Source organism: Lissotriton helveticus, chromosome 11, assembly GCF_964261635.1.
Source record: "Lissotriton helveticus chromosome 11, aLisHel1.1, whole genome shotgun sequence".
Taxonomy (NCBI): Eukaryota; Metazoa; Chordata; class Amphibia; order Caudata; family Salamandridae; genus Lissotriton; species Lissotriton helveticus.
Genome location: NC_136072.1, coordinates 784,459,466 through 784,477,008, shown reverse-complemented (window position 1 = coordinate 784,477,008; position 17,543 = coordinate 784,459,466). Strand labels below are relative to the sequence as shown.

Genomic DNA, 17,543 nt, shown 5'->3' with positions numbered 1-17,543 from the left:
GTAATTCTTGACATTTTAAGCAGTCTTGAAACAGCAGCGCCCACCCCAGTTGTAATGCTTGCATTAGCATAACATTGGTAATTCTAACTATCCTGTGAGCACTCTGGGATCTCTGTACTAATACCTGGTATAATATTTGCACTAGCATCATACTGATAGTGTTCTGTTTCTTTCAGGTTTGAGACCGACGGCCTGCCATAATAGGAATGCATTAGCTTAACATTGCAAACACAACAAGATGGACGGAGTGCTGAAAATGTTAAACCACTCATCCCCAGTCACAGATCAGGGTTTAATTCATTGTTCTTTTGCTCACTATGCCACCCCAGTTTGGACCCACCCATATGCAAATCAGTCTTGACCCAGTTCCTCATGTGAACAGTCCAGGTCAAACTACCAAGCCAGATCCTCCCTGGACCGGAAACAAGCATCCTGGGACCGGTTTCAGGGATTCACCCCCCAACAGCCAGGTTAGCTTGAATCCAGTTACACAGCAAGCAATGGACCTACATCTGGGCATACCCTTGGCCACTTAGCGCGAACATAGCAAACACAACAAGATGATGGACGGAGTGCTGAAAATATTCAATCTCTCACACATCTGGGTTTAATCCATTGTTCTTTTGCTCACTATGCCTCTCCAGTTTAGAGTCAGCCATATGCAAATCAGTCTTCTTTTCCATCGGAACATTCCAGCCCGAACTGTCAGACCAGGTCCTAGCTGTACCGGAAAGCAAGCATCCTGAGGCCGGTTTCGGGGTATCAAATCTCATCTCACAAGCCCAACACAGAGCCCCAAAAGCACCTGCCTTTTCTCTTACTTCAAAGACACTTTTAGTTCAACTTTCAAACGCCAGAAGGAAAAAAGCACCGAGCAGCAGTCCTAATATGTGGTGTGGTGCATGTGTACGAGTGTGAATGTTTAGCGAGTGCGTGTGCATGTGTGAGAGGGAGAGAGCTTTGAAGACTGTACTTAAAGTAATCAGGGTTACCGAGAACCTCGCTGGGTTTTGCATGGGTGCAGATGGTGGAAGTAGCCAGTAGATCGAACCAGCATTCTTTTTAGGTCGAGCCTGTCCCATTCCGCAGGAATGGATAGGATCGAATTCATGTCGGCAAAATCCTCTTCAAACTAAGGGGTTTCAGCCCGGCGTTTTCTTGCAGTTCACGTGAACATGCATGAGCATTCACGGCCAGGGCTTCTCCTCCCCTAGCAGCACTCCTCCCACACCAGCAACTCCCCCCTCCCACACCAGCACCTCCCCTCTCCCCCCCGCAAACACAGCCTTCCTTTCATTTCTCCTTCCCCCTCCCCAGCCAGCTTCCCCCAGGCCGTGTTCCCTCAGATATGCTATTGCATATCGTTTGCTACCTCTTGTATTTTGTTGCTCTTGATACTTGCACAACTGTAACTATTGTCTCATGTAACGTAACGTTTGCTTTTGTAACATGCTCACTTGTAAATTTGGCTTCATGTATCTAAAAACGCCTCCCTCGCGCTCCTTTCTCCCTCTCTCCCGCTGCCTAGTCCTCCCACCCCCTCCCTCTCCAGCGCGCGCTCCACTCGCATCTGCCTGCTGCTCCCCCGCCCACCCCCCCACTCCCCCAACCAGCAATGCCGAGAAGCTTGTTTCCTCTAAGAACATATCGTTTGCTACCTCCAGGCCGTGTTCCCTCAGATATGCTATTGCATATCGTTTGCTACCTCTTGTATTTTGTTGCTCTTTATACTTGCACAACTGTCACTATTGTCTCATGTAACGTAACGTTTGCTTTTGTAACATGCTCACTTGTAATTTTGGCTTCATGTATCTAAAAACGCCTCCCTCGCGCTCCTTTCTCCCTCTCTCCCGCTGCCTAGTCCTCCCACCCCCTCCCTCTCCAGCGCACGCTCCACTCGCATCTGCCTGCTGCTCCCCCGCCCACCCCCCACTCCCCCAACCAGCAATTCACACACAGCAACGCCACTCACACACGCAACGCAACTCATCCACGCAACCCCACTCACACACGCAACGAGACACACACACGCAACGCCACTCACACACGCAATGCCACTCACACACGCAACGCCACTCACACACGCAACGCCACTCACACGCAACGCCACTCACACACGCAACGCCACTCACACACGCAACGCCACTCACACACGCAACGCCACTCACACACGCAACTCATCCACGCAACCCCACTCATCCACGCAACCCCACTCATCGATGCAACGCCACTCACACACGCAACGCCACTCACACACGCAACGCCACTCACACACGCAACGCCACTCACACATGCAACGCCTCACACACGCAACGCCACTCACACACGCAACGCCACTCACACACGCAACGCCACTCACACACGCAACGCCACTCACACACGCAACGCCACTCACACGCAACGCCACTCACACACGCAACGCCACTCACACACGCAACGCCACTCACACACGCAACGCCACTCACACACGCAACGCCACTCACACACGCAACGCCACTCACACACGCAACTCATCCACGCAACCCCACTCATCCACGCAACCCCACTCATCGATGCAACGCCACTCACACACGCAACACCACTCACACACGCAACGCCACTCACACACGCAATGCCACTCACACATGCAACGCCACTCACACACGCAACGCCACTCACACACGCAACGCCACTCACACACGCAACGCCACTCACACACGCAACGCCACTCACACAAACTACGCCACTCACACACGCAACGCCACTCACACACGCAACCCCACTCACCCACGCAACGCCACTCACACACGCAACGCCACTCACACACGCAATGCCACACACGCAACGCCACACACGCAACGCCACTCATACACGCAACGCCACTCACACACGCAACGCCACTCACACACGCAACGCCACTCACACACGCAACGCCACTCACACACGCAACGCCACTCACACACGCAACTCATCCACGCAACCCCACTCATCCACGCAACCCCACTCATCCACGCAACCCCACTCATCCACGCAACCCCACTCACACATGCAACGCCACTCACACATGCAACGCCACTCACACACGCAACGCCACTCACACACGCAACGCCACTCACACACGCAACGCCACTCACACACGCAACGCCACTCACACACGCAACGCCACTCACACACGCAACGCCACTCACACACGCAACTCATCCACGCAACCCCACTCAGACGCAACGCCACTCAGACATGCAACGCCACTCACACACGCAACGCCACTCACACACGCAACGCAACTCACACATGCAACGCCACTCACACATGCAACGCCACTCACACATGCAACGCCACTCACACACGCAACGCCACTCACACACGCAACGCCACTCACACACGCAACGCAACTCACACACGCAACGCCACTCACACATGCAACGCCACTCACACACGCAACGCCACTCACACACGCAACGCCACTCACACACGCAACTCATCCACGCAACCCCACTAATCCACGCAACCCCACTCATCCACGCAACGCCACTCACACACGCAACGCCACTCACACATGCAACGCCACTCACACATGCAACGCCACTCACACATGCAACGCCACTCATCCACGCAACGCCACTCACACACGCAACGCCACTCACACACGCAACGCCACTCACACACGCAACGCCACTCACACAACGCCACTCACACACGCAATGCCACTCACACACGCAATGCCACTCACACACGCAATGCCACTCACACGCAACTCACACACGCAACACCACTCACACACGCAACACCACTCACACACGCAACGCCACTCACACACGCAACGCCACTCACACACACAACGCCACTCACACACGCAACTCATCCACGCAACCCCACTCATCCACGCAACCCCACTCATCGACGCAACGCCACTCACACACGCAACGCCACTCACACACGCAATGCCACTCACACACGCAACGCCACTCACACATGCAACGCCACTCACACACGCAACGCCACTCACACACGCAGCGCCACTCACACACGCAACGCCACTCACACACGCAACGCCACTCACACACGCAACGCCACTCACACACGCAACGCCACTCACACACGCAACTCATCCACGCAACCCCACTCATCCACGCAACCCCACTCATCCACGCAACCCCACTCATCCACGCAACCCCACTCATCCACGCAACGCCACTCACACACGCAACGCCACTCACACACGCAACGCCACTCACACACGCAACGCCACTCACACATGCAACGCCACTCACAAACGCAACGCCACTCACACACGCAACGCCACTCACACACGCAACGCCACTCACACACGCAACGCCACTCACACACGCAACGCCACTCACACACGCAACGCCACTCACACACGCAACGCCACTCACACACACAACGCCACTCACACACACAATGCCACTCACACACGCAACTCATCCACGCAACCCCACTCATCCACGCAACCCCACTCATCCACGCAACCCCACTCATCCACGCAACCCCACTCATCCACGCAACGCCACTCACACACGCAACGCCACTCACACACGCAACGCCACTCACACACGCAACGCCACTCACACACGCAACGCCACTCACACACGCAACGCCACTCACACACGCAGCGCCACTCACACACGCAACGCCACTCATGTTGGACCCGGCCTCATGGCGTGGTCCTACCTCTCCCGCACGGCGGGCCCCAGACGACACCAACCCTCCACCGAGCCTCGGGCGGCCCCTCCAGCCCGACCCTGCACGACCAACATTGCCGGTCCGGTTACCATCCCGGATCAACACTACCGGCCTAGCTCCATCATAGGCCCATCACGCCCGAACACGAGGCCTTCCCCGACGCCATCTTGGAACCACCACGTCACGGGCACGTGGCCTCTGCCCTGGCCCCGGCCCCAGCGAAGCCCCGACATCGAGGCGCCAGGATCCACCCAGGTGGTCGAGTGGCCACTCGACGGATCCCGGAGGAAGGGGGAGTTTCGATGGTCCCCCAGCCGCCCTCGGACGCCTGGTATCGATCGCCCTCCGGCCTCTCTGGTCGCTGGCTCCACCCCCCTGCTGGGTGTCTGGACACCATCATCCCGGCCCCTCCGGCCCCTAGGCGCGAGGGTCCGGACATCAAAGGACTCCAGCCCTATATCTGGGCCAGCCCCGGAGTAGGACCTCAGTTGTATCCTGGACTGGAAGCCCTGCTGACGCTGTCACGGCCGACACCAGACGAACTCATCCTTCCTGCAACCCGAAGCCATCTTGAGAGCCTGCTGGCGCTGCCGCGGCCTACCTTGCTGAGACCATCTTGAGAGCCTGCTGGCGCTGCCGCGGCCTACCTCGCTGAGACCATCTTGAGAGTCTGCTGGCGCTGCCGCGGCCTACCCCGCTGAGACCATCTTGAGAGCCTGCTGGCGCTGCCGCGGCCTACCGTGCTGAAACCATCTTGAGAGCCTGCTGGCGCTGCCGCGGCCTACCTCGCTGAGACCATCTTGAGAGCCTGCTGGCGCTGCCGCGGCCTACCCCGCTGAGACCATCTTGAGAGCCTGCTGGCGCTGCCGCGGCCTACCGTGCTGAAACCATCTTGAGAGCCTGCTGGCGCTGCCGCGGCCTACCTTGCTGAAACCATCTTGAGAGCCTGCTGGCGCTGCCGCGGCCTACCTTGCTGAAACCATCTTGAGAGCCTGCTGGCACTGCCGCGGCCCGACCTCTCGGAACCCCCCAGCTCGAGGATTGAGAGCTGTGCTTAGGGTATCCCTTCTTCCAACCGAGTTGAGACTGTCCCGCTACCCTACCCCCCTTTACGAGACTTTACGGATCCTTCGATCTGCCTGTATATACTGCCAAGAACCAGCAACCTTTATTATCTATAAAAGCTTAAGATCTTGACCTCTGGTGTGGTGTCCGTCTGTAGTGTTGTGATTACTCTGCTGTACGATCCTAGGAGAGGACCCTCACCCAGGAGGCCTCTCGGTAACGCTCGGCTACTTCCCGAAGGGGAGGTGGACCTAGGGGTGGTCAGTCAGACATCTTCTGCCTCCCCCGGGGTCGCCTTTCTAACATTGGTGGCAAGCGCCGGGATCCGAGCCCACGCAGATCGTACAGAGAGTGATTCACTCACTACCAAGAAAAACCCACTACGACCATGAGCACAGAATTCCAGAAAGAGAAAATGGAAGACTACAGTCACAAGGAGCTAAAGCAATTCTGCAAAGACCTAGGCATCGCTACCACTGGCTTAAGCACCAAAGAAGACTTTAAATCGGCCCTGCAGGCCTGGGTGGACGCTGGCGACGCGCCACCCCCGAGTGAAGATAACCCGGGCCCGAACGGAAGCCCGGAGGCTGAGACAAACCCAGCGGGAGGGAGACCCGCAAACCCAGACACGGGCCTCTCCCACGAAGACGCCCGAGAATGAGAGAGGAACCGGCTCCACGAGTTGGAGCTCGCTCGACTCCGACAAGAAGGAGAGATCCAACTGGCAGAAAGGAAGTTAGCCCTCGAGCAGCTACGGCTAGAAGGAGACCTAGAAGAAAGGCGAAGACAAAGACCTAGAGGAGAAAAAACTCATGCTCGAGCACGAGCGCGGCCTCAAAGAACTGGAAATTAAGGCCAAAACAAACGAGACCGGCACCTCCGGAGGCAAGACCTCCCCCCCGCCGGTGGACACGAAGGTGCACATACCCAAGGATGTCGTCAAAGAATACTATAAGAACGATGACATCCAACAGTGGTTCAAAGCCTACGAGGTCGCAATGACCGCCCATCGAGTACCCCTCAAGGACTGGGGCGCCGGCCTGTGGGGGAAGTTTATCAACGAAGGGAGAGACGCCCTGCTGGAGCTCCCTGATGCCGAGATGACCTCGTATGAGCACATGAAGACCGCCCTCCTCACGCGCTACGGGCTCACCCCCGAGATGTACCGGCAGCGATTCGGAGACTGCAAAAAAATCCCCGGTACCACGTGGGTGGAGTACGTGAACTTTTACAGCAGAGCCTTCGAGGGGTGGGTCAGAGGCTGCCAGGCCACCACCTACCAGCAGTTGGTCGACCTCATTCTATGGGAACATCTTTCCAATAACTGCTTCATTGAACTCCGGCAGCACCTCCTCGACAGCAAACTGACTGAGCCACAGAAACTCGCTGTCGAGGCGGATAGATGGGTGAGCACCCGAGTTCCCCGGAGTCCGATGGGAGACTACGGCCGGGGTTTCCCGGGGAACCACCGACCACGAGGCGGCAGAGGAGGCCAGAGCCGGGGACGGGACGCCCCCCAGGGGTCCTCCCCTACCTCCACGTCGCCATCCCTGGGCCGAAGAGGGGGCCCTCCAGCCAGACCCGGGCCCCGCCCGAACGTTACGTGCCACAGATGCCAGCGACAGGGCCATTACGCGAATGACCCTCTCTGCCCCATGAACCAGCGACCCGGCACCACCGGTCCTCCAAACCGCCAGATGGCGGCCGCCGCCCTGGGTGAAGAAAGAAGCGAGGAAAAGGACGACAACTACGAGCAGGCCGAGTGGGAGCCCGCCGCTATGACCTTAGCATGCCTGGGTACTCACGACCTTATCCCCCGAGACCCGATCCCAGGCAACACCCAGAAATACCGCCAGTGGGTCACCATCAATGGACGCCGGGCCGAAGCCCTCCGGGACACTGGAGCCAGCGTGACGGCGGTCCGCTGCCATCTGGTGACCCCAGAACAAATCCTTCCTAACGTCCTGTGCCCAGTCCAGTCGGCAGACAACTCGGAGACTCTGTGCCAGATGGCCCGCATCCCCTTCGACTGGGGAGGAGTGTCGGGCATGCTTAAAGTGACTGTCCGAGACGATGCCCCCGTGGACTGCCTCCTCGGGAACGACCTGGAAAGTTCCCCCTGGGCCGGCGTCGAACGGAGAGAGCACCTGGCGATGCTAGGCCTTCCTGAGTGGGCCTGTGCGACCACCCGCTCCATGTCCGCCCAAGCCTCCACCCCAACGGAGGAAGCCCCGACCGAGGAGCCGGAGTGGCCCGCACCTCCACCGCCCGCCGTCCCCGAGGACGCCGACCCCGAACCCGGCCCCCAGGGGCCCGGCCAAGAAGACCTCATCGAGCTCGGCCACCTTCCAGAACTTGCTCAATGGCGCCAAGAAGGTGGCCCCACCCGCGAACAATTCCGACAGGAACAGAAAACCTGCCCCTCCCTCGAGGGAATCCGACAGCAAGCCGCTACTCAAGCCGCTGGAGACCCCGCGTGGTCCCACTGGGTCTATTGGGACAACGACCTTCTCTACAGCGAGCAAAAGATTGCCGAACTAGGGGCCAGCCGGGTGCTGGTCGTGCCCCTCCGATTCAGAGACTTCCTCCTGAACTTAGCACATGATGTGCCCCTCGCCGGGCACCTGGGGCAGGACAAAACTTACAGCCGCCTGGTGACCCATTTCTATTGGCCGAAAATGTGCAACGATGTGCATAACCACTGCAGGACCTGCCCGACCTGTCAAGCCAGCGGGAAGAGCGGGGGGAAGGTCAAAGCCCCACTCCAGCCGTTTCCCGTGGTGACCACCCCCTTCGAGCGAGTGGGAATAGACATTGTAGGACCCCTGGACCCTCGCACCTCGCAGGGACACCGCTTCATCCTCGTCCTGGTGGACCATGCCACCCGCTATCCCGAGGCCATTCCCCTCCGAACCATCACAGCCCCCGTGGTGGGCCGAGCCCTCATGAGCATCTTCTCCCGAGTCGGCTTCCCCCGAGAAGTCGTGAGTGATCGGGGCTCCAACTTTATATCGAAGCATATGCGGTCCCTATGGCAACAGTGCGGGGTCACCTATAAGTTCACCACCCCGTATCACCCCCAAGGAAATGGACTAGTGGAACGGTTTAACAGAACCCTGAAGGGGATGATCAAGGGCCTAGAGGAGCCGCTCTGCCGCAAATGGGATGTCCTGCTACCCTGCCTCCTATTCGCCTACCGAGAGGTACCCCAGAAATCCCTGGGGTTCAGCCCTTTTGAACTATTGTACGGGCACCCGGTCCGAGGCCCCCTCAGCCTGGTCAAGGAGGGCTGGGAGACAGCCGTTCGAGATGCCCCACCGGATGTCTACCGATACCTCCTGACGCTCCGCAACCAGACTCGGAAGTTCAGGGAACTTGCCGAGGCCAACCTAGAGGCCAGCCAGGAGGAAATGAAGCGCTGGTATGACCAGAACGCCTCGTCCATCGAGTTCGAGCCAGGCCAGCAGGTCTGGGTCATGTCCCCAGTTGAACCTTGTGCCCTCCAGGACAAATGGACGGGGCCCTTCAAGGTGGTGGAGCGCAAGAGCCCCGTCACCTATTTGGTGGACATGGAATCCCCCAGGAACCCCCTCCGGGTTCTACACGCTAACCGGCTCAAGCCGCACTTTGCCCGCACTGAACTAAGTCTGCTGCTAGCGACCGATGACGGAGCTGAAGACGACTCCGAACCACTACCAGATCTCACGAGCACCTCCGAGAAAGACGGCTCCATCGAAGGGGTCAGGCTCTCCTCGACCCTGACCCCAGAGCAGCAACAAGACTGCCGGAAGCTGCTGGAACAATTTGCGGATCTATTTTCCCTCACTCCGGGGGTCACCCGGTGGTGTGTCCACGATGTGGACACCGGAGACAGCCCGCCTGTAAGACACCGAGCTTTCCGAGTGCCCGACCGGGTGCGGGCCTGCATCCAATCAGAAGTGGCCAAGATGTTAGCTCTGGGGGTAGTCGAACCCTCCGACAGTCCCTGGGCCAGTCCCGTTGTCCTGGTCCCTAAAGCCGCCACCCCCGGAACAGCTCCGGAGCTCCGGTTCTGTGTTGACTACCGGGGATTGAATGCAGTCACCAGGACCGACACCCATTCCATCCCCCGGGCGGATGAGCTGATCAATCGCCTGGGGGCCGCCAAATACCTCAGCACCTTCGATCTCACGGCTGGGTATTGGCAGATCGGCCTTACCCCTGGTGCACAAGAGCGATCGGCCTTCTCGACCCCTGATGGCCACTATCACTTCAAAGTGATGCCCTTCGGCATGAAAAACGCACCAGCCACCTTCCAGAGACTAGTGAACCAGGTGCTGGCCGGACTAGAGGAATACAGCGCCGCCTATTTAGATGACATTGCTGTGTACAGCCTTCACTGGGATGAGCACCTGACCCACCTCTGGAAGGTCCTGACGGCCCTCCGACGGGCCGGACTCACCATCAAAGCCAGCAAGTGCCAGATAGGCCAAGGGTCCGTGACCTATCTGGGACACCAAGTGGGGAGCGGGCAAGTGGCTCCCCTCCAACCAAAGATAGACGCCATCCGGAGCTGGGAGCCCCCGGTCACCCAGACCGCCGTCCGAGCCTTCCTGGGGCTCACTGGATATTATCGGCGATTTATAAAGGACTACGGGAGCATTGTGGGGCCCCTCACAGAACTGACCTCAAAGAAATTACCACAAAAGGTGCACTGGACCCCTGCGTGCCAAACAGCCTTCGAGACTCTAAAGACAGCCATGTGCACCGCCCCTGTGCTCCAAGCCCCTGACTACAGCCGGGAGTTCGTAGTCCAGACCGACGCCTCGGAGCACGGCATCGGGGCGGTCCTGTCGCAAGTTAACCCCGAAGGGGTCGACCGGCCTGTGGCCTTCATCAGCCGGCGGCTGCTGGCCAGAGAACAGCGCTGGAGCACCATCGAGAGGGAAGCCTTCGCCGTCGTTTGGGCACTAAAGAAGCTCCGACCCTACCTCTTCGGCACCCACTTCCGAGTCCAGACCGACCACCGGCCTCTGCGGTGGTTGATGCAGATGCGGGGAGAAAACCCAAAACTGTTGCGATGGTCCATCTCCCTCCAAGGGATGGACTTTACTGTGGAGCATCGCCCCGGCAACGACCACGCCAATGCTGACGGCCTGTCCCGATTCTTCCGCCTCGGCGAGGAAAACCCCCAAGAGGATGGGTGACTCTCCCCTGCCTTCAGCTGGGGGGGGACGCGTGTTGGACCCGGCCTCATGGCGTGGTCCTACCTCTCCCGCACGGCGGGCCCCAGACGACACCAACCCTCCACCGAGCCTCGGGCGGCCCCTCCAGCCCGACCCTGCACGACCAACATTGCCGGTCCGGTTACCATCCCGGATCAACACTACCGGCCTAGCTCCATCATAGGCCCATCACGCCCGAACACAAGGCCTTCCCCGACGCCATCTTGGAACCAACACGTCACGGGCACGTGGCCTCTGCCCTGGCCCCGGCCCCAGCGAAGCCCCGACATCGAGGCGCCAGGATCCACCCAGGTGGTCGAGTGGCCACTCGACGGATCCCGGAGGAAGGGGGAGTTTCGATGGTCCCCCAGCCGCCCTCGGACGCCTGGTATCGATCGCCCTCCGGCCTCCCTGGGCGCTGGCTCCACCCCCCTGCTGGGTGTCTGGACACCATCATCCCAGCCCCTCCGGCCCCTAGGCGCGAGGGTCCGGACATCAAAGGACTCCAGCCCTATATCTGGGCCAGCCCCGGAGTAGGACCTCAGTTGTATCCTGGACTGGAAGCCCTGCTGACGCTGTCACGGCCGACACCAGACGAACTCATCCTTCCTGCAACCCGAAGCCATCTTGAGAGCCTGCTGGCGCTGCCGCGACCTACCTTGCTGAGACCATCTTGAGAGCCTGCTGGCGCTGCCGCGGCCTACCCCGCTGAGACCATCTTGAGAGCCTGCTGGCGCTGCCGCGGCCTACCGTGCTGAAACCATCTTGAGAGCCTGCTGGCGCTGCCGCGGCCTACCTTGCTGAAACCATCTTGAGAGCCTGCTGGCGCTGCCGCGGCCTACCTTGCTGAAACCATCTTGAGAGCCTGCTGGCGCTGCCGCGGCCCGACCTCTCGGAACCCCCCAGCTCGAGGATTGAGAGCTGTGCATAGGGTATCCCTTCTTCCAACCGAGTTGAGACTGTCCCGCTACCCTACCCCCCTTTACGAGACTTTACGGATCCTTCGATCTGCCTGTATATACTGCCAAGAACCAGCAACCTTTATTATCTATAAAAGCTTAAGATCTTGACCTCTGGTGTGGTGTCCGTCTGTAGTGTTGTGATTACTCTGCTGTACGATCCTAGGAGAGGACCCTCACCCAGGAGGCCTCTCGGTAACGCTCGGCTACTTCCCGAAGGGGAGGTGGACCTAGGGGTGGTCAGTCAGACATCTTCTGCCTCCCCCGGGGTCGCCTTTCTAACAACTCACACACGCAACCCCACTCACCCACGCAACCCCACTCACCCACGCAACCCCACTCACCCACGCAACGCCACTCACACACGCAACGCCACTCACACACGCAACGCCACTCGCACACGCAACGCCACTCACACACGCAACGCCACTCATCATATTGTGCTGCAAAACTAAATACGTATAAGGTCCCACAAGCGAGACCTATTGGCAATGCCAATGCTTGTTTTTTATTTAACACACAAATTGAAAGAACCGTCACTACTACATTCTCCAAAACACCCAACTACACATAAGCTGGAACTCATAAAACATGTAGAGATAAAAATCCCCACAGAGTTATCAACTCCTCCTTCAAAAAACTAGAGCACACAACAGGTTTATCTGGTGCAACAAAAACATACGACTCGCTAACATAAATAAATAAATAGGGTGTAACTAAAGATGGGTTGACAACTGGAATTTTAAACTCTGTTTTATGAAGCACAGCTAGGTAAACTTACATTTTTAAGAGCTCTCCATCACTGTGTAGTGATGGAGAGCGCTTAGAAACCGAAGTTTGCCTCATTGAGCTTCCTAAAAACAATTGCGTTTATTCACAAGGCAAATTTTAACGCTCCACTATTTTATTTTCTCACACGTTTTATTTTAGGCACTGTGGGTTAGTTATTAACAACTCAGTTGATTAATTACAGGTCGCTCAGGTAATCTGACGAGAAGCGGGTGGGATGTCTGGGTTACGCAGCATTGACAGGCGAGGGAGGGTGATGCTCTGTTTTACAGGCTGAGTGACTATTTCAGACAGTTTCACCAGACACAGGCGCGTTAACCTGCACAAATATTTTACCGCTGGATTGGTGTATTCTTCTGACTCACGCGTGCTGTACACACTCTTGGCCTTATTATTAGGAACTCGGTGGATTAATTATTAATTACTGTTCTTTCGGGTAATCTGAGGACATCCTCACGGGATGTCTGCGCTAAAACAGAAGTGACCGGGCAGGGAGGGTAACGTCTAGTTCACAGACTGAGTGTCTATTTCAGACAGTTTCGCCAGGACAGCGTTTATGGTTTTAAAGAGCAGAAGCAGCTCTCGACCCTCTGAAAGAACGTCATTTCAGAGCTAGGACATGTGGTCCCAATCACGTGATGGGCAGAGAGAGCGTGCGCGAGGAGTCTGGCCGTCACGTGCCATGCCGGGGTCCCGGGACGGCTGCTTGAAAGGCGGGAACAGCCGGCTGCGGCTTACCTTGCTTGATGACCTGCCTTCGGACAGCTTTGTCGGTGACGAGAGGGGCCGGGGGCCTCCGGTCATCCGTCTGGAATGGGTTCAGGGAGCCCTTCTTCCTCCACCCCCATAGCTTCGCGACGAGGAGCAGGGGGAGCAGTACGGATGCCAGGTACAGGAGCCACATGGTGCCGGCAGGTGTTACTTGAAGAGCCCTCCGTGTCTCAGTGCGCGATGGAGGGCAGTGCCTCAGTATCAAGGCTTGGCACCGCTCCAAGCGCCACTTCCTGCCTGCGTTAAAGTAACAGGAGAGTTACAATTTACTACAACCACTAGTGAAACTCGAAACTCGACTTCGCCTTTGAAAGGTCCTGCGGGGTTAAAGGTAAAGAGTGACTCGAGTATCGGCCGACGTAGAAAAGAGAGCTTCGTGGTGCTCTCGCCTCAGGAGAAAACCCTTCTACATCACCTGGAACACGACTATGTGATAGATCACAATTCACACTATTTTTTATCCAATCAAACTAGCATTCTGGGATTTGTAGTTACGCCCCCACCCTCCTGGAAAGGCTAGGCTGGTAAGACTCTGTAAGAAAGGTGTAGTGTTTTTTAAATGTATATTTTGGGAAGAAACAAGACGTATGGATGTGTCACACATGACAAGGCAACTGGCTGCGCTCTCAGTGAACTATATCTATCTACCAATGTTTCCAAGTGTATTAACATTTGAAGTTCGAATGATGTACATTGTTACTTTAGGGTTGGTTCAAAACACACTTATTCTACTTCGTTAGGTGAACACAGCCGTAAACAAGCAATGGCAAAGACAGTAGGTCTCACAATGACTTTGCTTTATTATTTGTTTTCCCCATCCGAGCTGGGCTGGTAAAAGTAAAAGTATTACAAAAAGCATTTTTTTTTTAGGCAGTAGGAACACAAAGGACTCACGTGGGGCGAAGCGTGCAGGTGGGGAATTAAGAATTACTACAGGTGAAGGAACACTGAGTGCGGGGGCCAGAAGCAACACGGAAGGCATAGGTGGGCATAATTACAGTAGCTTTGAATGTTAAACATGATGGAAGGCACATGTGTAGCCTTTGCTCAGATATGTCCCTTACAACAAATGTCGTACCCATTTAAGACAATTTACTGACTGACCAAAACTTGCACTTAAAGGTGATAAAACGTAATAATATTATGCCACCCATAAGGAATGTCTCCTATTTCATGTAACTTGGGTACAGTGAGCAATAACTGCTTATCTATGAAATGAAATGAAATGAAATTGGGCATTTATAAAACGCGCGGATACACACACTGAGTGTCCCGGCGCTAATCTCCAAAAAACAGGCAAAACACTGCCCTCCCTGACAACCAGATGTTATTGTTGGAACAGCCACGTTTTAAATTGTTTCTTAAAAGACAGCATGTCCTGTGCCCGTCTGTGGTAAGGGGGTAATTCATTCCACAGACGAGCAGCAGGGCTGGACTGGCCGCTGCGGGCACCGGTCAATCCCCCGTTGCGCCGCACGGGTGTGGGCCGGTTTTGGGCCCCTGGGGGCCGATTTTGTTACAGGACCGTTTTTGCAGCATAGCTGCAAAATCGGCCCTGTAACAAAATCGGCCGAATACCGGCCCCGGCAAAGAGCGCGGTCGCACCCCCAACTCGCCCGGGGGAGGGGGGGCCGTCCGAGCACTTTGCCAGGGCCGGTTTTCGTTTCCAGTCCGGCCCGGACGAGCAGCTAGTACCTGGAATGACCTTCCTCCTATCCGAGATCTCGTGATATTGGGAATTACCATGAGGGATTGTTTGGAGGATCTTAGGACCCGTTGAGGCTGGTAGCGTTGGATCCTTTTTCTCAGGTAAACCGCACCCGTATCATGGAAGGCACGATAAGCAAGCACTAGGGCCTTAAACATGACCCTCTTTCTCACCAAGAGCCAGTGCAGCGCTTTCAGGTGGGGTGACATGCATTTTCTGGGGTTTACCATGAGGATAGCTCTGGCTGCAACGTTCTGTTCAACCTGCAGCTGATTGAGCAAATACGCTGGCAGCCCCAGATACAGGGTGTTTACGTAGTCCAAGCTAGATGTAATTAACGCTTGCACTACGATTTTACGGGATTCCACCGGGAGGAGGGGAAGAACGTTTTTTACCATTCTTATCAAGCCAAAGCAAGTACCAGCGACCGCTTGAATTTGGGCCTTCATCGCTAGGCTCGTATCTAACTTGACTCCCACATTTTTAACCGTGCTGACTGGGGCCGAAGGAGGGGACATGTCGCCGGGCCACCATGAGTTCCAGTCAGCACAAGGGGTGCAGCCGAAAAGATGATTTCAGATTTTTCTGGATTACACTTAAGCTGGTTAAATCGCATCCAAGAAAAAACCTCTGTTAAACATTTATTTATCTCCCGTCCAAGAAAACTCGCAACTTTGTCACAAGTGAACAGGAGTTGAGTATCGTAGGCGTAGGAGATAATCTTTGCTCCATTTAGTTCAGCCAGACAAGCAAGAGGGGCCATATAAATATTAAAAAGCGTGGGGCTCAAAATAGAGCCCTGCGGGATCCCCACTTGCAGTGGAGGAATGGCAGCTGTAAATGGCGGAGCCCAAATTTCCTGCTGCCGCTCCGTAAGGAAGGAGGCGAACCAATTGCAAAACAATGAGCTGTGCTCCACTCACTGCGATATCTTAAAATAATATAATGCTACATTTAAAAAGACTGTTCTGTATGCCACCGTTTATTCACTGTATTTAGTTTGCAGGAGCAGTGCTCATTAATGATGACTTTACAAGCCATCTCGTGACCAAATGCACTGATAATGTCAGCCACGTACAAGTTGGGAATCCAAACCAGTTACAACCCTAGTCAGAAAAAAAACTTTTTTAGTTTTAGAAAGTAACAAAAACGTTTGCGATAACTCAAACACCCAAATTCCACCATCCAATCTTCTTGCCGTTTTTCAAGTCTGCAAGAAATCCCAAACGAAATACATTTCACATAGCTAATTAACAAATAAAGAAGTGTTGGTTAAGGAGAATATCAAACCATTGTGACTTGTACAGGTGCCTCTACAAGAACTATACTTATCTCCCTCCCGCCTTGTCAGAGCCCAAGCCACAAAAATAAAAGTTCATAAGAAGACTACTTTCATCATGTCTGTCGTCAGCATCCAAGCGTCTCTCGACTGCTCCTCCCGCACACCGTGAGCCAGACCTCTCTAAATGTAGTAATTTGAAACGTGACTTACTACTGGGAATCCATCTCCCAGCATAAAGTTTGCTTATCCTGGGCCTAGGATTTCATTTCTAGGTGGATTCCTTTTCACAAACTTAAAATTAGATACACAACAGAAGTTGTGAACCTGTCGCTTGTGACGTTTTCTGTTACAATTTACTGGATGTAGGAAAGTAGGTTCTGCCTCTTCTGGTTACCCCTACTTTTTGCCAGATGTTACACTGTTTTCGACTAGTCTGACTGGGATCCTGCTAATCAGGACACCTGTCGCTTGTGACGTTTTCTGTTACAATTTACTGGATGTAGGAAAGTAGGTTCTGCCTCTTCTGGTTACCCCTACTTTTTGCCAGATGTTACACTGTTTTCGACTAGTCTGACTGGGATCCTGCTAATCAGGACACCAGTCTATCTGCTTTCTACTAAAAATGTTATGCATGTACTTGGGTATACTCCATATTGGATACTGGGGTACACTTGTCAGTCCCTAGTATATGGTACACATGTACCCAGGGCACAGGTACCCCAGAGGCCTCCCTTGGGCTGAAGCATGTATTAAGCCACCCATGAGAGGCCATGCAAAATGGAACTACAGGCCTGCCATTGCAGCCTGTGTAAGATGGTGCTTGCACCACTTACTTTAGATATAGGTTTACTATATCTGTAGGTCACTACACTTAAAGCCTAAAAGTCACCCCTCTAGCAGGCCCTGACAGTCCTGAAGGCAGAGTGCTGGGTTTTACGTGAGATGGGGCCCTTGCATGAGCAGAGCCCCTCTACAGCCTTCGGAGTCCATTCTCCGGGGTTGTCTGTGACGCAGCCCGACATATAGGTAGAGGTACATTATATGCGCACGTAAAACACTATCTCAAAAACGGCTGCATAGAA

At 55.4% G+C, this 17,543-nt stretch overlaps 1 protein-coding gene across 1 annotated transcript in view; it reads right to left on the bottom strand.

Annotated features, from left to right (window-relative positions):
* LOC144791919 (all-trans-retinol 13,14-reductase-like) overlaps positions 1-13,804 on the bottom strand; it is a 282,571-nt gene extending 268,767 nt beyond the window's left edge. The window contains exon 1 of the mRNA XM_078666732.1: positions 13,439-13,804. Coding sequence (XP_078522858.1) covers positions 13,439-13,604 — 166 coding nt within the window. The 5' untranslated portion in view covers positions 13,605-13,804. The remainder of the gene's footprint in view (positions 1-13,438) is intronic.
* Between the last annotated feature and the right edge of the window lie 3,739 nt (positions 13,805-17,543).